We start from the raw sequence: 26519 nt of genomic DNA on the forward strand, positions 1-26519 counted from the left end.
CAACCATGTCAAAAGGAGCATTATTAGGCATAACCCTAGTTGTTTTTACAGTTGGCAAAGCAACAGCAACCTTACACTCAGACCACAAATCACTAGGAAAAATCATTGCTAACAACAAATTTAAATCAGGCCAAAGCTTCTTCAAAATAGTTTCCAACCTATCAACCTCCCTGTAACACCTTTCAGATACCTCCCTCAATTTTGGAAAGTCTGTCACAAAAGCATAAAGATCACCTCTAGTTTAAGGCACATAATTCCTTCTGTGTAACTCTCTTCAGAGAATTCTGAAAATGTTACAATTTCAGAATCAATGGAGGACCCCTTTGCTTTCTTTCCAGTCTATGAAGCTTACTTTTTATTTATTGTCCCTCTCTTCCATATTACTCTGTATTTCTTTAGGTTACTTCACTCGCTTTTCTTTTCAGTTAAATCATTATTGTGGGCTCTTAAGAATATTAAAACTTCTATTTCATTTCATAATTAGTCGGATACATGTTATATTTCTTCATCAAATTCTTCATTTTACTAATGTTGACCTCACACCCAACAGTCAATTCTTTAAATTTGTCATGTGCCTCATTTCCACATTTTGCAGCTTCATCCCTCTCATTTCATCGGCATTATATGTTAATAACCAACTCATGTCAATTGTTCTGAGTAAAATGTCACCAAATTCAATTTTGTGAGCACGCAGTTATTTTGATAGCCTCATAGCCCGCTGCTGAGTCTATATCGGCTGCTAAAGGCCTCAAATCCAAGCTACTGGCTTGAGATGCAGGCGAGGACATAACACGAGGCAGAATATAGGCAGAAAGAGGAAGAATGGCTCTAAAGCTACTGGAACATTCCCTAAACTGAGGAAAGAATGTTCTAAATTATACAGAGAAAACAGAAAAACAGACACTGCCTTTTTGGAGAAGAAGGCCTATTCTGGCAATTATTGGCACGGAGCCACTCTACTGTCTTCAATGCATTTTTCTGCATTCCAATGTTCTATTTGACGCATATTTCGCACCTTTAACTAGTGTCCTCATCAATAATATATTTGCAGCCCCCTTCTGAATGCCATGTTAAAAATTGGGTGCAAAAATAGCTTGGAGATTTCTTAGATCCAGAAAATGGACATTGGAAAGGTTTTCTTGCAAAGGTGAAGCTACTGTATATACCCCCACTATCTAGAGTGAATGTTAATGGTGGCATAGCCTCCTCCTTTGAGTAGATACAAGACAGGGCTATTCCCTGTCCGCATTGCTAATTACTCTTAGTCTTGAACCACTCCAAGCCCCTTGATAGAGACCTTTAAGGGGACCCCACACTGGCCAGCAGAATATCTATGTATACAGATGTTTGCAGCATGCACAGACTCCTCTGTATTCTGGAGTATATTCACAAACTGCATTTTGTAGTGTGTTTAGTATTACTACAAAAGCATTACTCACGTACCGCAAAATGCTATTTACAAACCTACTTGTAGAGCTCTATGCGCCTCCACCTCTCCTATCTTTCCCTTGCGGAGATCTCCGCCCCAAATGTGGAGAACTCCACACACATCTGCCTATGATTCGTAATAAATGTGGGACAGACCAGGAGTGGCTGGGAAATGGGGAATGCTTACTACTAAATGGGAGATGTTTTTGGAAGGAGGGACAAGAGATTAACCTAGGGTCAGGATGGGGTTTAGGGCGGGCTATGCACCACCCACAAAAGAGTAAACCCAATATTACTCACAAAATGCACTTCTATAGTTACTATAGCCAAAACTGTCCCACGACAGCAGCAAATGTACTCCAGCTCATACCTTGAGTCACTCCAGCACCACCCAAAGGTACTGGACACCCGCCAAAAGAAAATAATGGAGGTAGGGACCTTAAATAAAAACTTACATGAAATAGTGTTAAAATAAATTACATGTTTAAACTTCCTAAGATATATACACATTTATTTAGATAAAAAAATATAAATGATAAACATTTTGTTCTGAAATATTTTATTAACCTTTATTTAAAAATAAATGCCCCTTAATTAAAAAACTAATAATAATTCTATACATGTTTACTAACTTTCAATACATGACAAATAAATATAAAAATTGCATTTTAATTCAGCTTTAAGGAGAGGACGTGGCCTAACGGGTACAGCGATCAACCTCTAAGCGGAGGAGCCAGGTTCGAGTCTCAGCAGGGATGCTCAACATATTGTGCGTCTGGGCAAACTACTTAATCTACCTGTGCCTAACAAAATGAATATATCAGTCTGTAACGCAAGTGCTGCTCATGTAAAGCACTCTGATACCTCCTGGTCAAGTTCACACTATATATAACTCCCCCCACCCCCCCAAAAGTATTTTTAAATAAATCTTTTGAAAAAACAATAGTTTAATGAATTATCCTTAAATTGATTAAACATTTAATCCAAATTAAATTACTAGTGCTGTAGAATTACTGCAACTTGTTCTACATTTACAATAAATATATAAAACGAGTTTAGAAGAACATAAAAAGTGTTTTTAACTTCATAAACTTTAATCAATGTCTCTATATTTTATCATGGGGAAATCTCCACCCTAATTGTGAAAATCTATGCCAAGTGAATGGAACACTCAGGGTATAGGAGGTGTCCCCCTGCCTTAGCATCGACCCTCCTGCTTTCCTGACTGGGATCCCATGCCTGGGTTTAAGTGACCATTTCAGATTTCTAGACAGAGTTTTAAGTACTTGGACATTCCATGTAACTAGACACTTGAGAAGTCTTCAAGAATAACATAAAATAATGTCTTACAAGATTCCAAAATGATGTGTCTCCTTTAGGGAAACATTGCTGTCAACAGATGTGCCAAGCAGAATTATATAAAATGGTAACGCTCCAGAAAATCTACATCTTCTATAAAATACACCTTTATGGCCCCAGAGGAATTTTTCTGCCAACTAGATATGGCACTCCGCACTGGACTGTAAGAGGGTGACACACCTAGGATTTACCTGACAACAATATATCGAGGTGTAGAAGATAACAGGACTGCTTTGCTTTATATGCACAGATATTATTGGGTACCCCAATTAGTGGTGATATGTGAATGGTACTTCTCTTCAAAGCAGAGGGCGCTTCTGACAAAGGATCATCAGGCTTTTAGAAATAGGGGATATCCCAAAAGGGCTAGACTGATGGAAGACGCCCACAGATTTACCAGACCCAAAGAAAACAGTGTCACAGACCTGGAAAATGGAAACATCTAAAATGGGGTGGAATAAAATCATCACAAAAGAAACTCAATTCAGAAAGGGTGCCACCGAACAGGGGGTGGTTTACCTGAAGGGATTTACGAATTGGATGAGATAGGGATGTCAAAAAGTGGGGATATTTGGTGCCATCTATGCAGACAAATGTTCAATTAACTACACTTTGAATTTGCTTTAGAGGATTACCAGAGTTATAGATAGGTAAACTGAATCAGGCATTTGGGGAATATAAAAACATCTCAGCTGCTCACCCTTGATATATTACAATTAATTGAGGGTGGAGGAGCCTAGAGGCTTCTAAAAGGAAGAGGACGAGGGCGTACCCTAGAGAAGTCTCTTTAAGTAGTGCTTTAAAATGGATGAAAAAGGTGATGGACTGTGATAAAAATTGTGTAATATGGGAACTTTTCCAAGAGGAGTGGCCTATGTTATAACGGGTGTATCTTAAAACATGTAAAATAAAATTATATGCTTCATACAGTATGCCACTGGACCAGTATTTGGGTGCTTCACAGTGAGTTTTTAAAGTAATTGCCATATTTTTTAATGTCACTACTGCATATAATCATTTTTATATTTATTTTTCCTCCCCATAAAAAGGAGTCAAGAAGAAGGGACTACATTATAATCACGATGAAATATTAAGAATTCCGTGTTATCCTTCCCATGTGAAATTCCCACAACTATGTAATTAGGCCACAAACTGCAATTTTGTGTTATTTCCCCAAAATGTCACACAATTATGCAAAAACAAATGACACAAATTTTGCGCACCCCGATTGTTAATGACTATAGGTGCCGCTATAGGTGCACTGCTTGTGCAAAGCAGCCCTTAAGCCCCATTCCCACTTCACTAAAGTGCAGGTGTTCATCAATGTATTCTGCAGCTGAGCACCTGCTAACATCAACCCAAAGCAGGCATTGGGAATATCCATTAGGAAGGGAGGCTTGCAGGGACGGTCTCGCTGTAGTGGCCAATGGGCATTTTCCCGGTGGGCCGGAAGGGTCGGGTCCGGTTTTTGACCACCATGGGGGCCAGTTTTGTTACTTGGCAGTTTGGCATCAGTGCTGCAATATCGGCTCCCTGTAACAAAAGCGGCATCAGTGTTTAACAAGAGCACCCTCCCAATGCCCGCCCCACCCTCATCCCGGAGCTTCTCATTAGCACCTCCCCTCGCCTATTGCACACCCCCACCCCATTGAATTGCCAGGGCTGGTTTCTGTTCCCAGTCCAGGCGTGAAGTCATGACAGGCACATTTATGCACTGAGCCATGAAATGGCCATTGGATATTGTGCTATGAAATGCTCGCCAATTACTTTACTATTGCAATGTCCATCAGATACCGAACCATGAGGTCATGTCAGAGGGGGAATAACTGGGGAATAACTTGGTTGTTGGAATTTGAATTCGGTTATGCTAGAGGGCCAGGAACTGGCTCAGAGAGCAGACTGCACCACGTCACTTCATGACATAATAATGGCACTGTTTTGTGATAAATTATCAACTGTTCACTAATTTTATGGGAATCATATATGAAATATTTATTGCTGCCTATTTGTATAATGTATGTATTATCATGAATTGTCTTCGTGGCTTGGGGGTGGGGGGGGGGAGGAGGTGAAACATTTAAAAAATGTAATAAATATATGAAAATGTAAAAAATAAAAAGATACCGACCCATGAAACAGCTGTCAAGCACTAATCCACGAAAGTCTGATTGAACACTATGTCATTAAATGCCAATGGAAAACTGCAAGAAAAGACCCGGTGTATAAAGTCATGAAATGCAGTCCTGATGATGTGCCACTGCGCCATGACAGGCCTAGCTTGCATTTTGCCAGGAAATGAAATTGTCAATGAACACTAGGGTCCTTCTTACTGGCGGCCCTTTAAAACCTCTATTATTCCCCTGCCGGGGCACTATCTAACCTTTAACATGAGTGGAGTATTTCCAGGAAAATATATGGATGACAGCATTTTGAGTAATAGCAAGCACACGTTGTGTGTTTCTGCACCGATTCATGCAGGTTTGCTTTTCCCCAGGTTTTTACATGGAGGGAGACTTTGGCTGCTTTCAGCTTCCGAAATCTCCAGGTGAAAATTAGAAACTTATAATTGAGATGGGCCCGTCATAGAAATAGGCAAGAAAATCCTGGCACTGCTCTGGTTTCTGGAGATTTCCTTAGTCAGTGCAAGCCATGACAGACCCAAACACTCTCCAGAGCCTGGAGTAGAAGAAGAGAAAAGGTATGAGGGCATCTCAGGGCCAGGTAAGATCTATGGGATTTTCCATCAAAGTGCATATCCTATCATTGACTACAAGTGTTGATGAAGGATTTATAAAATTGCAAGCGGCTAACAAAGTAATGACCCGGGTAGGGTCCTTTGAAACTGGGAAGTACCACTGGATCCCTAACATTCCTTCTTGATATCCTGTTTTGAACACCTACCCCCCACCGACACGCGCACTTCACTCTTTCCTGGTCCCATTTCTCATTCGCCTCTACCAAGAGCTTGGCGGCGAACTTGTGATGTTGTAAAACGCGACTCAAGTAAGTAACAAATGGAACAAACAAGGGACTTATAGGGCAACACTTTGTATACTCCAGTGGAGGACCTTCCATGACAAATTCTGAGAGTTTAAAATCTGATTTTTTGACACCATAATCTATTCTATTCTTTTTCACAACAAAGGTTTGTGTTTGTAAGGTGATATGTACACATAAAGATTATCAGCACAGCGTCTGGGAAAAACTCTGAGTAAAGAAAAATGTTACCTGCAAGATGATGACATTGTTGCAACTCCATCATCAATAATTTGGAAATACTGGATAGCAACACGATCAGCCGTAAGGAGTTCTGTCCCATCTTTCCACCAAGAGATATGTTCCACCCTGTTGGAGTCAGGCACTTCAATGGAGCAATTAAACTTGACATCTCGGTGTTCAGACAGGACAATGTTGCCTACTGTAGGGTTGAAGGAGATGGCGCGGAGGGCCTGCGCTTCTGAACTCTTGTCCTCAGTCTCGTTTGCGACGAGTTGGATGGAGCGAAGCTTCCTGTTCATATATCTAGAGTTATCTGTATGGTGCCTTCCTTGTAAACTTGACAGTGACCGCAAAGCTGATAATAGATTTGGCGTGTTCAGGTCTTCAGAAGATGTCTTTACTACAATATAAAAAGATATTTACATCAGTGGTTTTCAATATTAAATTTGTGTTTATGTCCAACCAAATAAAAATTCAATAACATCATGTCATCAAAAATTAATATTATTTTTTTAACAGATTTTCCTTGTATTATCACTTTCTAGCCCAGCACACAGATGCCATTTAAAAAATTCGCACCTTTTTTCCTTGGCATTTCGTGAATCTTATACATTTTCGAGGTCATTTTAAGTATGAAAGGTTGCACTCCATTCCCCATGTTTGTGGAGGCCCAAGCCTCTCCCCTACTGAAGGCGGACAATTGAGACAGACCTGATGCGCGAACCACCAGCCCTATTGAGACAGACCTGGTGGGTTCTCTCTGCCTACAGAGCATCTTCTGATGTGGCAGATGCGCTGTAGACGTAGCTGAAATGCTGAGCTGGCACTGTGTCATACAGCCAGCCCCCTCTGCATTTCATTTTGTGTTTCTGAAACAAACTATGGTGGTGGACCCGAGCAAGGAAAGTCAGTGATGGTCAACCCAACGTACAAAAGTAGGGGCGACCGCTATTGCAACACAGTGGTCCTGTGATGGATAGACTGCCTAGTCAATGGTTTCTGACACAGAGCTGGCTGAGGCTCTGCCTCCAGTCGGCTAGCAGTCCATCCTCCCTCTTCCAAATGAGGAGGTGCAATGCGAGTTTGGGGAAGCACTACAGAACTCTAAAATACCCATTTGGACCAGCAACATCTCCAACAATTGTATGGTTCATCTACGAATGAATGGAAGTAACGCTTCCTATTGATGTAATGGAGGGCCTCTTACGTTGTGCCCGAGTGAGTAACTGTGGACTTTGCCATTTTTCTAACTCCAAAACAAAGGTTAATGCAAATCTATTTCCTACAGGTAGTGCTAATCTTCAGAGCGATTGAAGAAGTTTGCTGAAACAGCACCCCTGGCGAGGTACAGGTGACAGCATTTTGCCATCATATTGGGGAAGAGGGGTTGAGAAATCTGTGGTGATGTACCCACGTGGCTGTCCCATCCCTGGGCAAAGGGAGGGATAAGCCCCACTTTCAGTCACTGACTGGCTAGTGTGTTCTAAGCGGTTAATGATATTATAGCATCACTAGGAGATGAACCACAAACTTGTGACACAGACAACAGAATGCCCTTGCACCCACATCTCTCCTAGCCTGGGGGCTCAGACAGAGAGGAGGAATTCTCTAAATGCTCGGATTTAGCTTTTCCCCATCATACCTTCCTAGCAGATTAATGGTTCATCTATATACCTTAGCCATTTAGAAATCTACTAAAGACCCTGAAGACCAATAACTATGTCCTCCTCTTATGTTCACATATTTGTCGAGCATGTTGTAGACAGAGGTTCATGTTATTTGTGAAAACACACCAACACAAAGTTTAACTTAAATCTCAGGGTCCAAGGAAAAGAAAATTTCAGAAATAAACAGCATATCGATTAAACAGGCCAGGTCTTTAGGGGTTTCCTAAAAAGGCCAAGTTAGTTTCTGCTCGAAGGTTGTGCGGCACAGCCTTCCAAAGTTTGGCTGCAGCCATGGAGAAAGAGTAATCTCTGAAAGTCACTGTTCCGGTCATGGGTACAGCAAAGATAACATGTAGTTTCTGAGAAAAGCTTGCAAGAAAGCATTAAGCTTTAAATGTAGTGGTGAATAGGCTCTGGGAGTTTTTCCTCTCATTATTTTTCTTTCAATTGTTTTGAAGCCAGTATGGCTGCTTCACAATGCTAGTGGGCCACTCGCTTATTTTAGTGTGCTCAGCATCCTGCACAAACATTTTTTCTTCTAATTTACTGTTCCAAAAAGGCTGTCAGCCATTGAAAGATAAATTAAGCTTTAAAAAAAATTGCAAAATGGCCTTCGGCCGACGACATTAACATCGGGTGAGGCGAGATGCCCAAAAACCCACCATAAATATGTTGCTGGCCACAGGGTCCAGTCGCCGACTCTCTTCTTCTGGCGCTCTCGGACTCGGGAGGGACTTCCTCCCTTGTGCCAAGCGAATCAAACCAATCGGATTGGTTGGAGCAGGCTAGTCCAGCGCTCGTTTTGAGCCTGAGGGCCTGCGGCTGCAATACTTCGGCTTGTTTTTCAGCCCTGGGATAACAGGCTTAGAAGTGTGCATGTAAGAATGGCCCACTGCCGACAGTCGGCTGATCATTCATGCGCACTGGTAAGGGGCTGACCTAATAGTGCAATTGCATCATTAAGCCCCGCCACCTGCCCTCGTGCTGTAGCTCTGCGAGCCTGCCACACATGAGAAAAGGGTACTTTTTACCATTTTATGAATGTGTGTGCCTGCTACGCTGGCTGCAGGCTAGGCGACGCTCCTTCGCCATAACAGAGGAGCCGCCGCTGCCTCCAGTGCTTTACTATGTTTGTATACACACACACACACCAGTGCCATTTTGGAATGCTTTTTCTTTGTGCCAAAAGTCAATTCAGGATGGCAGTCTGAGCGCGTGCTTACGGACTTACATGGGTGGCCACCTTTAAATGGCTTTTATAATAAACTAAAAGAAAAGGCATATCAATATGGCCACCCATGTGTAAGCATACTTGGTCATGCACTGGTCGCCATCTTGATTTGAAAAGGCAAACATATTAGGTTTGCCAATGCTTGCTAAAAGAAGGCAAACTGGAACAATGAACGTGGGGTGTCTCGAATTGGTAATGCAAATTTTCTTTATACATAAAAAGGTACGGTGAAGCATTCATAAGTGCAGAGCGACAATTTTGATTGATGCAAACTCAAACTATCTGCCCAAACAAATGTATGGCATTAGGGTTAGAGGTGTGGATTACAGTTTGCAAAAAAATACACATTTTCAGGGTTTTTAAGGAAGTTATGAGGGGCAGCGGAGCTGTTATGCAAAGGAGAAGCTGATTCCAGTTTCAGTGCTACCGCTAGAAAGATTGGTCTCTTCGTCCGAATCATGACCTAAGAACTGGTAGAAGGGAGTGGTGGGAGGGGTGCACGTTTAGAGGAAAAATGTTGGATAACATTTTCTTCAGAGTGCCGTTGTGAGATCAGCCAGGAATTAGTCGGCTAGGTCCCAAAGATTTTGAGCTAATCCTAGCTAGGATAGGAAGCCATTAACCTTCTAGTGGATAGGAGAGATGGTATCCATTTTAGGTCAGACTAGAGAAAGATTTAGCTGTAGTGCCAGCCTCGTGTAATACAAAACAATTAAAAAAATGCATTCTTATATACATCTGACGAGGGTCTTGGATTAGGCCTCTGCATCTATTGCTCTGTTTGGTTGTTATTTAGATTTTTCTTCTACCGACTACAGCATATTGTATGGGGCAATGCGCTAAACTACTTGAGTACACTACGAGTGATAGCATCAGAGACACGTCCTCCTAAAAACTGGTATACTTCCGTGCCAAGGTTGGTAGGCCAATACTCTTCTTTTCTAGCACTTCTTAGTTTCCATTTCCATCCTTTTCTATTTAAGTCACACTAATGTGTTTAAATGACTTCTTTGGGTTACACCAATTGAAATATATTACTACATTTCTTTGTGTCAATAGAATCATATTTACATGTCATGTGCATTAAAACTGAAAAGGTTTTCTATATCTGTTCCAACTATGCTGTGCACCCGTACTGATCTACAAAAAATATAAGCAATGGTTTTTAAAAATAATACATTATTGCGAAAACATGGTTGTCACATTGAGTCAGCAATGGCATTTTTTTCCTTTAATTTCTTTGTAACGTTTGCAATGGGGAAAAAAATCTGAAATAACCATCACACTAGTGGGTAAAGGATAAAACGATTACCTTTGCCAATGTTTTATTTAAGTCTGGCAGTCTTTCAACAGTTTTCCTCCTGATCGATGCAACTCAGTTGGCATTTTGATAGGCTGCCAAACAATGCATTGGTGTAATACAGCTTCATATTGATCAGAGTACCAATTACATTATGGTGCAGGCTCTTGTGAATACATTGGAATGTGTGTTTGAGCTGGTGAAATTGATATACAGACAGACATTAGATACCAACCCATCTCTTCAAACGACTGTGAGAGATGTGGTACAAAGAATCTTGAGCACCAGAGGCGAAATTGATTCAAGTGTCTTCTTCATAAGATGAGAATGAAAGGCTTGGTTCCCAGACCACTGTCATGAGGGGCAGCCATAATGTGTTGAGCACTGGACAACAGAAAGGGATAGTTTTCATATTTCACTATACTAATTCACCACTAATCCTTTATGGGTTCCGGAGTAGCATGCTACTCGCCGAAAAAGCGCTGCCCCATTTAGGGGTAGCAAGTGTTATATAAATGCAATCCTTTTCCCCCTCTTCTATCCCTCCACTATCCTTCTCAATCTAAATAACTAACATATCCACCACTCAAATTACTTTCATATTTCACTATACTAATTCACCACTAATACTTTATGGGTTCCGGAGTAGCATGCTACTTGCTGAAAAAGCACTTTGACACCTCGTCAGGGGTAGTAAGCACTATATAAATGCAATTTCAATACAATCTACAATCTGCGAGCAACACCACAAGAGATGCTAATTTGGTCATAGCGATATTGGTCAATATCGTTTTAGAGCCATGTACTCCTGAGAAACAGACATGCTGATGAATTCAGGTGCGAATGGTAGTCACAAACAGTGCTATCAGAGAAGACATGAAATAACACCTTGTTTCCAAGCACACCATACAGCTTGACATTAAGTAAGCTGTTGAAGGATACTTTGTTACATGCATGCAAAGTGTCAATTTGCTTCCCATGAGCAGACAGTGACAGTAAGTATCTCTGTATAAATATGAGTAAAATGCTTTAGTAACAAGTTAATTCAATCCAGGAAATTCTTAGTACTGCATATAACTATGTGTACATTTTAATGTAAAAATAATGAGGGCTCTTGTCAGGCTCCGAGCCCCAGGGAACACATACATTGAATTCCAGCACTTTTTTTATAAGGGATATGAAAGAAAGCAATAAGTCAAAGGAGGGAAGCAATGTACAGAATGGCAGATGCAGAGAAACATAATTAAGAAAAAGGTGCCTGGGCAGGGCAGTGGTACGCTAAACACAGGCTAAAAGATCTAGAACATAAATAACATTAAAGCAAGTAAGAAGACAAACAATCAAAATGATAAACGTAAATATTATTCAATTATTTATTTTATCTTATATCTAATATTTATAGAAAATTGTTTTATGTTCATTTCTTATATATAACAAGCATTGGCGTAGCCAATAGGTCTTGCCTTTGAGACCTTATAAGTATTTTGCCATGCAGCACGCGTATATAATTAATATATGAATACAATATATAAATTAAAAATTTTGGAGCAGCGATTGGAGCACGAGCAGGAAACATAAATAAACATGTGTACTGAGAAACCCACTGCTGCATTTGTGCTTGGAGGGGGGGACCCCTAACATGAAGTGGAAAGGGGAAAGCCAAACATAAAAAGCAACGGAACAGAAATGCTGCATTTTTACTCTTTTTGCTTACAACAATAATAAAAAAATTATTTACATACCCTCAATGTTCACAAAGCAGAAGATTAGAGCCCGCACTCGCCAGTAAACTACCAAGCTGTCTGCTAAGGGTGCCCGGGGCTTGTGCTGCTCCTGCACACGGAATGGTTGGGGGGGAGGGGAAAGCTGTGTTTGTGCTCAGAGAGTGGGGAGAGTGCTCCTAAAGCAAAGTAGGAAATAAACAAGGAGGCACTGCAGCTGCCGCCCTACGCACTGCTGCTCGCTTTGAAGGCAAAACGCCGTGGGAGTGAACATTTCAAAAGAGGTGGGACATGCACCCACCTTTAGCTATTTGCATGCTTTCATTATAGAAAGACACACGCAAAAGCCAATCCAATGCGTGGGAGGAGTCAGACCCACACAGAGTAGATACGAGAAGCCTCGCAGAGCAGCGCATACATTCTGCTAGGCTTGACCTAAAAATTATGGTGTGCACTTTTGCAGCATCTGCAAACGCTTCTAATGAATAGATGCAGACAAGTGCTCTTGCACTTTCCAGGTCAGGGGATGGTACCTTTCTGAGCGCAGCCTCTAGCTATGTAAATAGTACCTAAATTATAAGTGGGCACTGTGCTGAAACAAAGCACGGCAGCCATGTAACTAAATAAAAATGATGTGCTTGGCGACCCATGAAATGGGTACCATAGTAATAAAACAAGCGGTGTTCAGAACACAAGCAGGAAACTAACCTAAACAAGCACTAAAGACACAAGCAGGAAACAATAGTAACAAGGAGCGACTGGCAGGTGGTACTCGGGGGGACACACAGAGGGCGGTGCGGAGGGACGACGACGGTAGGAAGGACGACATAGATGTACATCGAGCATTGCCACAAGCTTGAAGGAATGCAAAAAGAGTTCCCAAAATTGCAGTTACGCTGTCTAAGCGCAACAAACTTGTACTTGGTCGGTGCTGCATGGGGGAAAAACAGAAGTGACGTTGGCTGCTTGAACCAGTTACAAGGGCAGCAAAGAAGACCGACACTGCCCTGAACGAATTGTAAGCAGCAGACAGGCAGCAGACTGGCAGCAGGCGGGAGCTACCTCAATTTACTGAATACTTCAGGTCTTGTGACAGAGCATGCACTGTCTAGCCTTGAACTAAAAAAAATCGAACTGGATAAGTTACTCCAGTATGGAACTGGGAAACTTGAGAGCTCTGTTCACACTGCTCCAGTCAGTGCAACACCAGTGTCAGAAGGAACCTTCAAGAAGGTATTTGATATTTATTAATTGATAAAGCACCTAAATCACCCCCCCCCCGGGGTATCTCTGCGCTACAGAGTTGCTACAGCCAACCTCAGTAGAGGAATGGATTAGAACAATGAGGTTTTAAGGAGCCTAGTAAACTATAACTGATCTGGGCATTGTTGCAAGTGGGTAAGCAGTTGGTTCCAATAAAAGGGGGCCAAGTGGGAAAAAGCTTTGTCACCTTGGAGAGATATTTTATAGGGTGGAGTAAGGAGTCAAGATTTTGTCCCTGATCGAAGGGACCTAAATGGCAGATATTTGATACATTTATCTGATAGATAACTGGGACCTTTGACATTCAAGGATGTGTGTGCAATGCAACAGATCTTAAATCTGATCCGCTTCCGCACCGGAAGCCAAAACAGTTGTTGGATAAGAGGGAGGGAGGCCGTTCGGGGAGGGTGGGGCAAGCGAGCTGCGGAGTTCCAGACTACTTGCAATCTATTTAAAGAGGCTTCATTAGCTGAAATCAGCAAAGCATTGCAAAAGTCGAGGCGGCTTAACACCAGTGCCTGGATAAGAGTTTTTTGAGTAGTTAAAGGCAAGAAAGGGAATGTGTAAATGTAAATGTGGCGTATTTGTATAGCGCGAACAGTGACCCGGAGGCATCCCAGCGCTTGTACTCCTACCACAAGGGAACCCCTCCTGGCTTTTCCTTGTGGGGTGTCCACTCCTGGGCATCCCATGGTGAAACCAGGCATCCCTTGTGTATCAGGGGGCCTTTGTGGAGACTAAGCAAGCTATTACCCAGAGTTGCAGCGTGGGACCCATGCTTAGAATCGGGACTGAGGCGAGAATATCCGGTCAGAGGAATTTAAGCCCGAAACCCGCCGAGGTGGGAATCGAACCCTGGTCCCTGGCCAGCGTTCTGCATCAAGGTCTGCCGCTCTAAGCATTGAGCCACACTTCTCCACAGGAGAAGACTTGGCACATGAAAGTATGCGCCAACAGTGATTGTGGCATGCTACTTCATTACCAATTTCTGATCCAGGCGGACTCCCAGATTTTTAACCACCAGTTTGAGAGTTGGCGCGGTGGTCTACTCCTCTGGCCACCATCTTGGGTACCACTTCATCGATGCATTTCCGAACAACATGAGCTCAGTTTTCTCCGCATTAAGCTGTAGATAGTTATCCCTCATCCAGCCAGCAATGGCCGTCATGCCCTCCGAAAAGATACACTGGACCTTGGGATTGTTTTTATCAAAGGAAAGTAGGAGCAGAGTATCAGCAGCATAAGACATTGGGACAAATCTTAAATTCCTTAGTAATCCCGCTAAGGGAGCGACATATATGTTAAATAAGGTGGGACTGAGACAGGAGCCCTGAGGTACTCCCTTTGTCAGTTTTGTAGTCTTAGAGCGGAAAGGGCCTAGGTTGATAGTCGGAGTTCTATCACACAGAAAACTTAACATCCATTGTAAAGCGTTCCCTTGGAGGCCAATTTCCATAAGTCTCCTGAGCAAGGTCTGTTGGGAAATCGTGTTGAAGGCTGCCAATAAATCAAGCAGCACAAGAAGCACTGCTTGTCCGTTGTCCAGGGACTAAGATGGATTGAGGCAGCTCAATGCTTCGACAAAGTCAGACAGATGTTTATTGATATGTTTTTCTAGTATCTTGCTCATGAGAGGTAGCAATGAAATGGGGCAATATATAAAAAAACTACCTGTTAGCCAAGCACAAACACCATCAAACTTACACTAGCAAAAGATGGTGCTTCCAGCCCTCTAAGGTAGCCCTGATGAAGAAGCAACAGTGTCAAAAGAATGGTTAGAAGCGCTGTACATTTGTCGGTGTAGTATAACATAGGAGCGGGCCCCATAAATGTCATTAACATAGGGGGCGGGTCCCATAAATGTTATCAACATAGGGGGCAGGGCCCCACCAGTTCCATTAACATAGGGGGCAGGGCACCACCAGTGCCATAAACAGATGTGCCTGCAGGGCAGGTCCCCACCAATGCCAGTATCATAACATAGGCATCTGCGGGACAGGGCCCCCACCAATGTCATTAACACAAGCGCCTATGGGGTAGGATCCATAGCGGAGGTATCATAGCATTGGCTCCTCCAGGTCTGGGGCCCTACAAATGTCATTAACATGGGTGCCAGCAGAGCTGGGGCCCCCACAAAAAGTAGCTATCAGAGCATTGGGTGAAGTGGGGCTGGGGCCCTACAAATAGAAATAACACAGGCGCCTACACAGTGGGTGCCCCTACAAATGCCATTAGCAAAGGCACCTGCACAGCCGTCGCCCCACTAATGCAATTAACAAGGCATAGCCGCCTATGGGCTGGGACCTCACTCGCCCAAGGTCACTGTGTACTGGTGAGGTGACCCTCAAAGTGAACTTTAGGGGACTTCGCCCCCCGGTTTTGTGATAGCCACTGAGGCAAGCATGAGTAGTTAAAGCTACCCTCGCTCCTCACCTCGGAGTGCGGAACAACGCCGCAGACAGACTGGGGAGAACCCGGTTATTTCCCTGCGTTACCATCTCATACCAGAACCGAGTACAGGGCCAGTACTGCTGGCAGCTGGTTCACAAGTTACAACAAATGAGTCTGACAGAAAAAGCACAGTGCTGGTTGTGCCACACATGGCCAACCCAAGACAATACCACACCTTGTGGGGGGGGCTCAGAAGAAGAGGTACTCAGGGAAAAAGCTGTTTAGAGGACTTTTACCAGCTGCTCAAGTTTCCAGACACCGAAGAACATGAAACTGTGGAAAAATTCAAGGAAAATTTAAAAAGCTGGTAAATTACAAGAGAACCATAAAATGGGCAGTGCTAGGAGTCACGATCTGGCAAACTGTCTACACTGCTCTCAAGCCCATAAAACACAGAACAAGTTTCAAAACACAGCGAGCCTCGTGGTTGGCAGATGACACTGCAGCAATCATGAACTAACCGTTAGCGTTTATAAAACCCTGTTGGACTTACCCGTTGAATCAAACCTTATCTCGCCTGTGCTTAGTGCCTTTAGCACTTGCCTGTACAACCTACTGCTCCAAAACGAGTAGAGTGGGTGACTGAGGGAGGGGGGAAACAGGGACACAAAGAGGAGTGGTGGTGCGGGCACACGGAGACAGGGAGGCACTGCAGCTGCCTCCCGGTGCGCCGCTGCTCGCTCCTGCGGCAAAACGCCGTGGGAGTGAACCTTTTCAGAGGAGGTGGGACATGCACCCACCTTTAGCCATTTGCAGGCTACGGTTAATAAAAGACACACGCAAAAGCCAACTCAATGTGTGGGGGAGGCAGACCCACACAGAGTAGTTAAAAGAAGCCTTGCAGTGTAACGCATGCGCGCTGCTCTAGGCTGGACCTAAAAACAGGTATATACATTGATGTTTATAAATTACACAAGACAATTGCACTAAGTTGTCAAAATTCACAATGAATACATACATCAATGCATGTATAGTCATAAGAGAAACTCTGAAATACAGTTTTTTATCTCTATTGCTTTTTTTTGGAAACCTCGAATATATAGTGAATAAATTAGAGAAAAACTTACTAAACTGGTCTTGTGCTATGTATAAACATCATTGTATATACCTGTTTTTATATATGAGAAATGAACAAAAAATAATTTTCTAGAAATATTATGTATAAGATAAAATAAATAATTGAATAATATGTACATGTATCATTTTAGTAATCTGCATACTTGCTTTAATTTTATTTATGTTCTATATCTTTTAGCCTGTGTTTAGCGCACCACTACCCTGCCCAGGCACCTTTTTCTTAATTATATTTTCCCTGTTATGGGCAAGTTTATCTTGTAAACAGGGGCCCCTGTACTTTCAACAAAACAACCACTCGTCAAACGTTATTTGCCTAATTAATTTCCATAGACAAGTTGACGAGAAAATATATTTCTATTACTTTTACATTTATTTATATACAAGGCATTTGCATCCAGATTACTGGTGCATTCAAATATTGTTTCACATGTAGAGTTTGGTGACTGAAGCCCAAGAATGTAGCCAGGCTTTTACCTTCTGAAAGAGATTGAGTAATAATGTGTCTCTCAACACTGTACCTTGGTCATTTAGGAAGAATATGTTCTTAGTTCTTCCTTATTAAATTAGCTGCAAGGCCCGGGCTTGCACGTTTGTGTCGAACTTTTTCTATCTCCCATCTGTGTGAAGGAGTCTGTGGCAGGTGCGGGTCTGTTTTTAGGTCTCGTGGTGTTAACCGCGCGAAAGCGCGGTCTCGCCAGAGACCTATTGTGAGCGACGCAGCTTTCCAGGAGACAAGAGATGGCCACGCGCATCTTCCAAAAGCGGATCGGAGCGGGCCACGCGGACGAGAACGCGCATGCTGTGGCTATCTCCTGTCTCCTGGAAAGCTCCAACACACACACAGCTACACATCCCCCTGCTTTCACACACGCATGCGCACACACAGAGACACACACACGAGCACACATACACGCACGCACACAGATACACCCCCCCACCGCCGCACACATACACACACACGAGCGCACACACACACACACGAGCGCACCGAGACCCCCCCACCGCCGCCCCCCCCTACAACACCAGAGTCTTGAAGTAGGCTGTACCACGGCCTGTCACTATTTACACAAGACAATGACGTGCAACACTTTCTACATACTTCGGTTTTCTTGTGCAGGTGTGGTGCCTTAACCCTGTCCCTTTAAAAACAGATTCAGCAGGACCCAGATTTCACTCCAACGCCTCAAAATGAGAATAAGTAGGCTTCTTCCTTATCGGTTTCAACATTTCCATAGGTCTTATAGTTGGCTGCTGCACAAAGTGCTATGTTAAGGCCTAAGAATTAGACAGTTGTAAAACCAAAAGTAACAGAGTAAGAGTTCGCCTTTTAAAGAACTGCTTAAATCCAACATTTCACTGCCTTCCAAACAGTCAAAATATACATATAAAATGAGCCGTGGAAAGATCCAGGTCATGCCTTCCGAGGTCCCCCACTTCCCCACCCTAACTAACACTACCGGGTCAGGTGAAGGGCCTTTCCCTGATACAAATGCTTGGAGACTGCATGGTGCCGTGTCTTTGGTGGACCGAGGTGTCTTTGGGACACCTAGTGGGTGGTCTACACGGACAGATATAGAACCGGCTCTTGCATTCAGGTAAGTAATTCGTAACCCGGTGGGCGGTGCTTCGGGCCTCAAAGCAGACAGTCCCATTGACAATACAACAGCCACCTCACTCCCTCCCGCACCCTACAAAGAAAGCTGGCCCACTCACCCCGCGAGGAGCACTGGTCTCAGCGCTGCCCGGGTCTCGGAAGAGGAAACGTTGGCCTCTGAACCGGCTCACCGATCACGCGCAAGAACGGAGAGGGGAGAAGGCGGCGATAGAAGTAAAAGACGGACACGTCTGCCGCAGTCTGTCATCTATTTCTGATGGTTCTGCCGCCATCTTTGGGCGGTAGCATATTCTAGCCTGCCCTTTACTAGATTGAAACAGTACAGCAAAACATCCAAGCCTATAATGAACATGATTGTTCTCTGCTCGAATTGACGATTTTTCAATGTAGCAGCAACATATAATCAAAAACGGAACAATTTTTCTCTCCGAAAATTCCTCTGTTGATGTAATTTTTATTATGATTCTAAAACGTTTGAAGGAATTGTTGACAGTATTATGTGATTTAGCGACAATTTCGTTCAGCCGTTTGCACTGCAAGATGGCCGCCACCCAAGAAGTCCCAGAGTCCACGTATAATCGCTCTTGCTCTTCCACTCAAGTTTGCTGCTGTGTGTTAACGCTAAAGCGGAGCTATGCATACCTGCAGACCAGGTAGTTGGGTGTGGCTTGACGGTATCTATGGTTTTCTGGATTTCCATAGTTGCCGAGACTTAAGTTTGATTATATGTGAAATGTCATGGTGTGTGTATGAGTGAGTGTCATTTTACCGCTGGTACGGTCCAAAAATTCTACTTAGTCTGGGCTCTGATGCTAGGAGCAGTCTAAAAACTGTACGTACCACACCTGAACGATGTGGATAAATAAATAAAACAAGCAATAGCAATGCCAATTGGTCATACCTATGTGAGATCTATTAGCTTTGTCAATGTTTTCTAAGGCATGTTGCACAGCTGCTGTGTAACATGACTTAATGTCAAGAAAAAAGTGATGACGCGGCCATTGTTGACCTTGATTCAGAAAAGGGGGTGGTGATGAACAGAGTGTCTGAATTTTTTAGCTCACTGCACCATCCCAGCTCAGAACTTGGCTATGCAAATTAGTCTGACCCTGGCCCAGTGCATCATGGGAACAGGGCAGACCAAACTACCAAGCCAATTGGGAAGGAAACAAGCTTCCGGGGACCTGTTTCTGGCATTTCAGCCGTCTTCGGCCCGGCTTTCTTGAATCCTGATGGTGCAATGAGCAAGGGACTCACATCCGAGTATACCCTTCCACGCTTATGGTGGACAAAATGATTCATATATATATATATATATTTACATATATATATATATATATATATATATATATATACACACATATTACCTACTGGCGGTCGCCAGTAGGTATATATAGTTAGGATTTTTTCTCTATGGGATTTTTGAAAATTCTATGTCTAATAACTTTGGCGTTTGTGGACGGAATTGGCTGAAATTTTCAGGAAAATGGAACATTTTGTTTCTGAGCAGCCCCTGACAATTTGGGGGGGTTTCATCAAGGGGGGGCCGAGAAAAAAGGGGGGTCCCAAAACGCGTTTTTCCCATGTTAATTTCCATAGGGCGGTTGGCCTCACTTTTAGCTCGAACGGCTGAATGGATTTGCACGAAACTTGCCAAAATTGTAGGGACTGTTAGCCCGATGTGCCTTTGCTAGGTCTCAATATATGTGCTCCAGTGGATTTTGAGTAATTTAGGTTCAAAAAAAGATATATATCTGGGCGGAGCCTAACCACACATCTGATCTGATTGGCTGTCAGCACTTCATCCAAGAAGTGTTGGCAGCCATCTTGGGACCAATATACATGATAGCACCTCATTAAAAAGCATTGTAGTTAATAGAGGGTTTTAGGACTTTAGTTACATTATAAATCATTTGTTGATGGTACCATACTCGTTTTAGGAATTGTGGTGGGTTCTAAGGTGATTTTACCATGTGAAAAAACCTTCTGCTCTGATATCATGAATATTGTTTGAAAGAAAACTAATATCTCATGATTTTCCCACAGTGGGTTGGAAGGGGATCTATAAGCTAAACTGAAAGCATATTTTCTGTAAATTCACATTATCTTTCTCAGTCATGTGAAAATGAAGTCTGGCATTCTCAGTAAAACATGTACATCCAACAAGGACAGAGACTGTCAGTTGATTCCTTTGTGTTCTACTGCAGCCTCCTAGAGTGTTCTAAAGAACAACTAGAGCGCTAACAGTCCTACTTATTACAAAGGTATGGCACACCTGAAGCCATCTTGATTGGAATAAAGTGGTAACTCTTAAAACATTTAATTTAAAAAGAAACAACATGAGGGGGTATATTTTGCCATAGAAAGTATGATTAGTGCTGCAGAATGAAAAATTAGGGTACATTTTGAGTGACTTCTCAAATCCTTTTCTATTTCATTAAAACATTCTGACATGCAGTCTCCCAAAATGGCCACCAGAGACAAAAGAGCCCAAATGTAGCCCAAATATCACCCAGATGTAGCCCAAGTATAGCCCAATGACAGAATGTCCCAGAGTGTTCTAAAGAACAACTAGAGCGCTAACAGTCCTACTTATTACAAAGGTATAGCACACCTGGAGCCATCGTGATGGGAATAAAGTGGTAACTCTTAAAACATTTAATTTAAAAAGGAACAAAATGAGGGGGTATATTATGCAATAGAAGGTATTATTAGTGCTGCAGAAAGAAAAATTAGGGCACATTTTGAGTGACTTTTCAAATCCTCTTCTATTTCATTAAAAAATTCTGACATGCAGTCTCCCAAAATGGCCACCAGAGACAAAAGAGCCCAAATGTAGCCCAAATATCACCCAGATGTAGCCCAAGTATAGCCCAATGATAGAATGTCCCAGAGTGTTCTAAAGAACAACTAGAGCGCTAACAGTCCTACTTATTACAAAGGTATGGCACACCTGAAGCCATCTTGATTGGAATAAAGTGGTAACTCTTAAAACATTTAATTTAAAAAGGAACAACATGAGGGGGTATATTTTGCCATATGAATTATGATTAGTGCTGCAGATAGAAAAATTAGGGCACATTTTGAGTGACTTCTCAAACCCTCTTCAATTTCATTAAAGAATTCTGACATACAGTCTCCCAAGATGGCCACCAGAGACAAAAGAGCCTAAATGTAGCCCAAATATCACCCAGATGTACCCCAAGTATAGCCCAATGACAGAATGTCCCAGAGTGTTCTAAAGAACAACTAGAGCGCTAACAGTCTTACTTATGACAAAAGTATGGCACACCAGAAGCCATCTTGATTGGAATGAAGTGGTAAGTCTGAAAACACTCAATTTAAAAAGGAACAACATGAGGGGGTTAATTTTGCCATAGAAAGTATGATTAGTGCTTCAGAAAGAAAAATTAGGGATCATTTTGAGTGACTTCTCAAATCCTCTTCTATTTCATTAAATAAATAGTGACATGCAGACTAAAACATGCACTTTGAATACCAGCAGCAGACGTCCCTGGTGAGCAGTAGCTTTACTACAGTGATCTAATGTGCAACTAGAGTGCTAACATTCAGAATTTATGGCAAATGTGTGACACATCTGAATGCCTTCTTGATGGAACCAAAGTAAACAAGCATTGAAAATGCAATAGATCTCGCCCTCGTTTAAGTTAAAGCCATTCTGTTTGTAATGAGGTGGCTTTTTAGCTTTGCTTTTATTAGTGTTTTTTCAACTTTCATGTAAATAACATGCATCTGTATGCATATAAGTATATGTATGCATGCATTTATGTTTGTATTTATATAGATATACAGATGATATATGTTTATATATGTATGTATATATATATATATATATTCACTGAAAAAACCATAGGCTATAGACCATATATAGTTAGGAATTAGCATTTACAAAACCTTGAAAATTCACTGAAAAAACCATAGGTTATAGACCATATATAGTTAGGAATTCGCATTTACAAAACCTTATTTTACTCACACAAAACCATTGAAATTCCATATATAGTTAGTTGCACTAACTATATATCGCGCACCCGCAATCCACTGCTGATGATGTCACATATTACATCATTCATGACATGGTCAGTGACATCACTGATGACATCTCAAATGACATCACTGATGACATCACTGATGACGACATCCAGTGACTGTATGTTTCTGTAAAGTTAAAATATGTCTTACATATTGAAGAATGAGTGGATGTATAAGTGTCTGGATGAAGGATTTAGTAGGTGCATGACTGACTGTATGAGTGAGTGATTAAATGTGTCTCACTGAGTGCATGGGTTAGTGACTAAACTGTCTTCATTTGTGCATCATTATGTCTGTTGTTCTGTAAACTGTTGCATGTGTTGATAAGTAGCTATATGAGTAACTATATGGGTTATTGATTGGTTGCCCAAGTATTTGTATGGGAGACTGAGTGTGTGTGTGTGTGTGGGTGGCTGGGAGGTGTATGACTCTGTGCATAGATGTGTGAGCAGTTGATTCACTAGATGTATGGTTTCAAAAGTGCATGTGGAAACAGCGGTATGGGCGGTTGACTGTGTGCATGAGTGTATTGGTGAGTGAATGGATATCTCAGTGCTACATGTCAAAGTAAGTACATATGTAAAACACAGTACATGTGAGAGTTGACATATATAAATAACTGTGCATAAGAGCCAGTGAATGTGTGAGTGGCTGTATGGATCATTGTGAACTTGTATCAGGGATTGTATAAGAGAGTAAATATGTGTTAGTATATGTTTGAATAAGTAAAGTTTGTATAACTGTATAGTTGAGGAAATGGAGGTGTGATTGATTCTTTGCATGACTGACTAGGTGTGTGAGTAACTCCATGGATGAGTGACAGTCTGTGAGTGTCTGTTTACACTGATTGTATCTAAGGTTATATTAGAGTCTGAAGAGGTTCATCGTATTATCACATGAATGATATCATCAGTGATGTGATCAGTAATGTCAAATGAGATGTCATCAGTGATGTCATCAGTGATGTCATTTGAGATGTCATCAGTGATGTCATCAGTGATGTCACTGACCATGTCATGAATGATGTAATATGTGACATCATCAGCAGTGGATTGCGGGTGCGCGATATATAGTTAGTGCAACTAACTATATATGGAATTTCAATGGTTTTGTGTGAGTAAAATAAGGTTTTGTAAATGCGAATTCCTAACTATATATGGTCTATAACCTATGGTTTTTTCAGTGAATTTTCAAGGTTTTGTAAATGCGAATTCCTAACTATATATGGTCTATAACCTATGGTTTTTTCAGTGAATATATAAATATATACATATACATACACACACACATATATATATATATATATATATATATATATATATATATATATATCCCTGATTTCGCCTCCAGTACACAGGATTCCGAATCCAAAGAGACGATGCAGACCCAGATTTCGTGCAAGTATTCCTTTATTTCATAAATCGCCCAAACACCACCGCCATGACGCGTTTCTGTCCCTCTCGGACCTTGATCACATGACACATCACATGGGCAGGACTCCACTATTTAAAGTGACAGTGCAATTGTGTAAAGTGCTAGACATGGATGAAAGACTAGATTCCTGCTTAAATGCAGTTGTGTCTGTAAAATACAGATCCATACAAGTTCTGGCTATTACTATAAACCTCCTGTGCAAATATTGCTGTGAAATACATGATAAAGTGCAAAAAGTGCTTAAAACTAGTGCAAATTCGCATTTCAAGTAAACATTCACAATAAATATCCACTTCCTCGAATATAAGCATCAATAAATAATTAAATTCATTAATATTGATAAAACCATTCCATCATTAAAAGATGCAGCTCAATTTAAAGGAACCTTAATAAAATGTCAGCATGAAAATAATCTATGCTATATACAAAGGCCCTCGAGGTTGTTTCCACAAAACGGATATAGTTTGCTTGAAAAAAACAAGGGGGGGGGGGGTCACATCTGTGACCAGCACATTTGGAGGATTGTAAACAGCCACTGCAAAAAAAACAAGTATATTACAGTTGTTCCTCTTGAATACAGCCCCAGTGGGCATATTACTATACATCCATGAACTATAACTTAAATCAAACAGTGTAGTGACTACCCTAAACCCCAAGAAAATTGTGAACAAATATTATTATATCAGTAAACATCATAATATACAGTGAAATAGTTAAAAAGATTCATTACTCATACGGCCTAAGACTTGTTACTGGCAGACGGACACTAGAAGATATATACAGTTTTAAAATTGCTTTGAGTATCATCTACAAAAACGTATAAAAATCTTAAAGTTGAATTCATCCCATTAGGGCTCTTAGTGTCCATCTCCAGAATGTATTTCGTTCCCAACCTCCACTAATGGGACATACTATATTAAACCCACAGATACTAAGTGCCCGATTCACAGAACTAACTCAAGACAAAATCCTAAACTTACTACCATTTTGGTATTCACAGACGGCACTTACTCATTTTGGTATTCACAGAAGGCACTTACTCATTTGGGTATTCACATAAGTTAGGAGTCCTAACTTTAGGACTCCTAAATGCCTTCTATGACTACCGAAAGTCTTAAAGTTAGGATTTTTCTCAGTTTAGGAGTAGTAAAGTTAGAACTTTAGGACTCCGAAACTGAGAAAAATCCGAACTTTAAGACTTTCGGTATTCACAGAAGGCATTTAGGAGTCCTAAGGTTAGGACTCCTAACTTCTGTGAATACCAAAATGATAGTAAGTTTAGGATTTTGTCTTAAGTTAGTTCTGTAAATCGGGCCCTAAATGACTGCAAGCACTGCCATGATCCTGAATAAGACTTAAATTTGAGTCACTGGGATCATTTAACAAAGGAGGACCAGATTATGTGCTACTGTTGACTTGACTGAGTGACAAGAAAAGTTAAATAATAAAGTATAATGTGGCACATTCACATGCAATATTATTCTTTACTTTGTCTTTTTAACACACATTAATACTATCAGGGCAGGTGTTTCAGCTCAAAGGTGCCAGTTTAATAGCCTGAATCTAGCAATCAGCAACTGAAACATGGACAGTTAACCTTTGCAAATAGTCTGAAACTGTACAGCCCAATGCTGGACACTTTTTGTAACTTTTGGTCCTTTACGGCAAGAAAAAAATGTTGAGATGTGCAAATTATGCCGCAGATGGTGGTTTATATGGCAAGTATTGTCCATGCAGAAAAATATACAACATTGCATAATGCCAGTATCCCTGGATGCAAGTTAACACTCAGGATTTACAAAGTTAGAAAAAAGGAAGATACTTTAACACACTATGCAATGATCACAAACACATGCGGTTCACAAACACCAACCAACTGCAGAAGGCTTGCTGTAAAATGCAGACTTACAGCTCTCTCGTCAACACAAAGTTACTTTGTGTAAATCACAAACCTTGACTGTTAGTGATGCAATTGATCCCAAACACAGGAAGACTGGCAGAAACAAAGGAAGCATAGTACCCACCAGTAAAGCAATGAAATGGGTATGTTGGAGTTCAGTATTTGGATTAAGAACAGGGGGAAGAGCTGCTTATCTTCTTAGTTTAGGGTTATGTCTGGACTTTAATGTGTGGACACATTGCAACTTGGAAGACCTTGCAACTCTGGGTCAATGGTTCTACATTATGGCGGTACTAGCTCTGCAGATGAAGAAAGAGACGGGGCAGCCAGTTGCCTGATCATAGTGACAATAGCGATGTGACCCACAGGCATTAGAGCACGCCGCTGAAATGGTTTTGGCAATGAAAGGAGAGAACCCCAAGTTGTTGAGATAGTCTATTTCCCTGCAAGGGTATGACTTTGCAGTGGAGCACAGAGAAGGATTGAGCCACAGGAATGTTGATGGACATTCCCATTGGTTTTGCTTATTTGACCAGCCAACCTCTATATGCTAGGAGTTGGTTCTGATTAGTCTGATCTGGGAGGGGCGTCTGTTAGGACAGAAATGTTTCTTGCATAGTGACAGAAGAATACCACTAACTTGAGTGCCCCAGCTGCAATGATGTCTGGATAGCTGGTGCTGATTTTTGTTATCATTGGGTAACACAGATCTTGCATATGCACCATGACATAGGCCCATTTCACAGACTGCGGTCTTTTTGGACGGGAAGTTATGCCCAAAGTGCTATTCTCATGGTGGTG

The 26519-nt window shown here is 41.7% G+C and overlaps 1 protein-coding gene across 5 annotated transcripts in view; it reads right to left on the bottom strand.

The window, feature by feature from the left end:
• The window catches only part of MERTK (MER proto-oncogene, tyrosine kinase), a 366926-nt gene that overhangs the window by 295149 nt on the left and 45258 nt on the right, over positions 1-26519 (bottom strand). For 4 of the 5 annotated variants that reach the window (XM_086927212.1, XM_086927213.1, XM_086927211.1 and 1 more), the window contains exon 2: positions 6016-6406. In XM_086927212.1, the coding sequence (XP_086783338.1) occupies positions 6016-6406 (391 nt within the window). Of the gene's footprint in view, positions 1-6015; positions 6407-26519 lie in introns of those variants that run through there. The other variant, XM_086927214.1, reaches the window with a different exon arrangement.

This window comes from Lissotriton vulgaris, chromosome 6, assembly GCF_964263255.1.
Source record: "Lissotriton vulgaris chromosome 6, aLisVul1.2, whole genome shotgun sequence".
Classification (NCBI taxonomy): Eukaryota; Metazoa; Chordata; class Amphibia; order Caudata; family Salamandridae; genus Lissotriton; species Lissotriton vulgaris.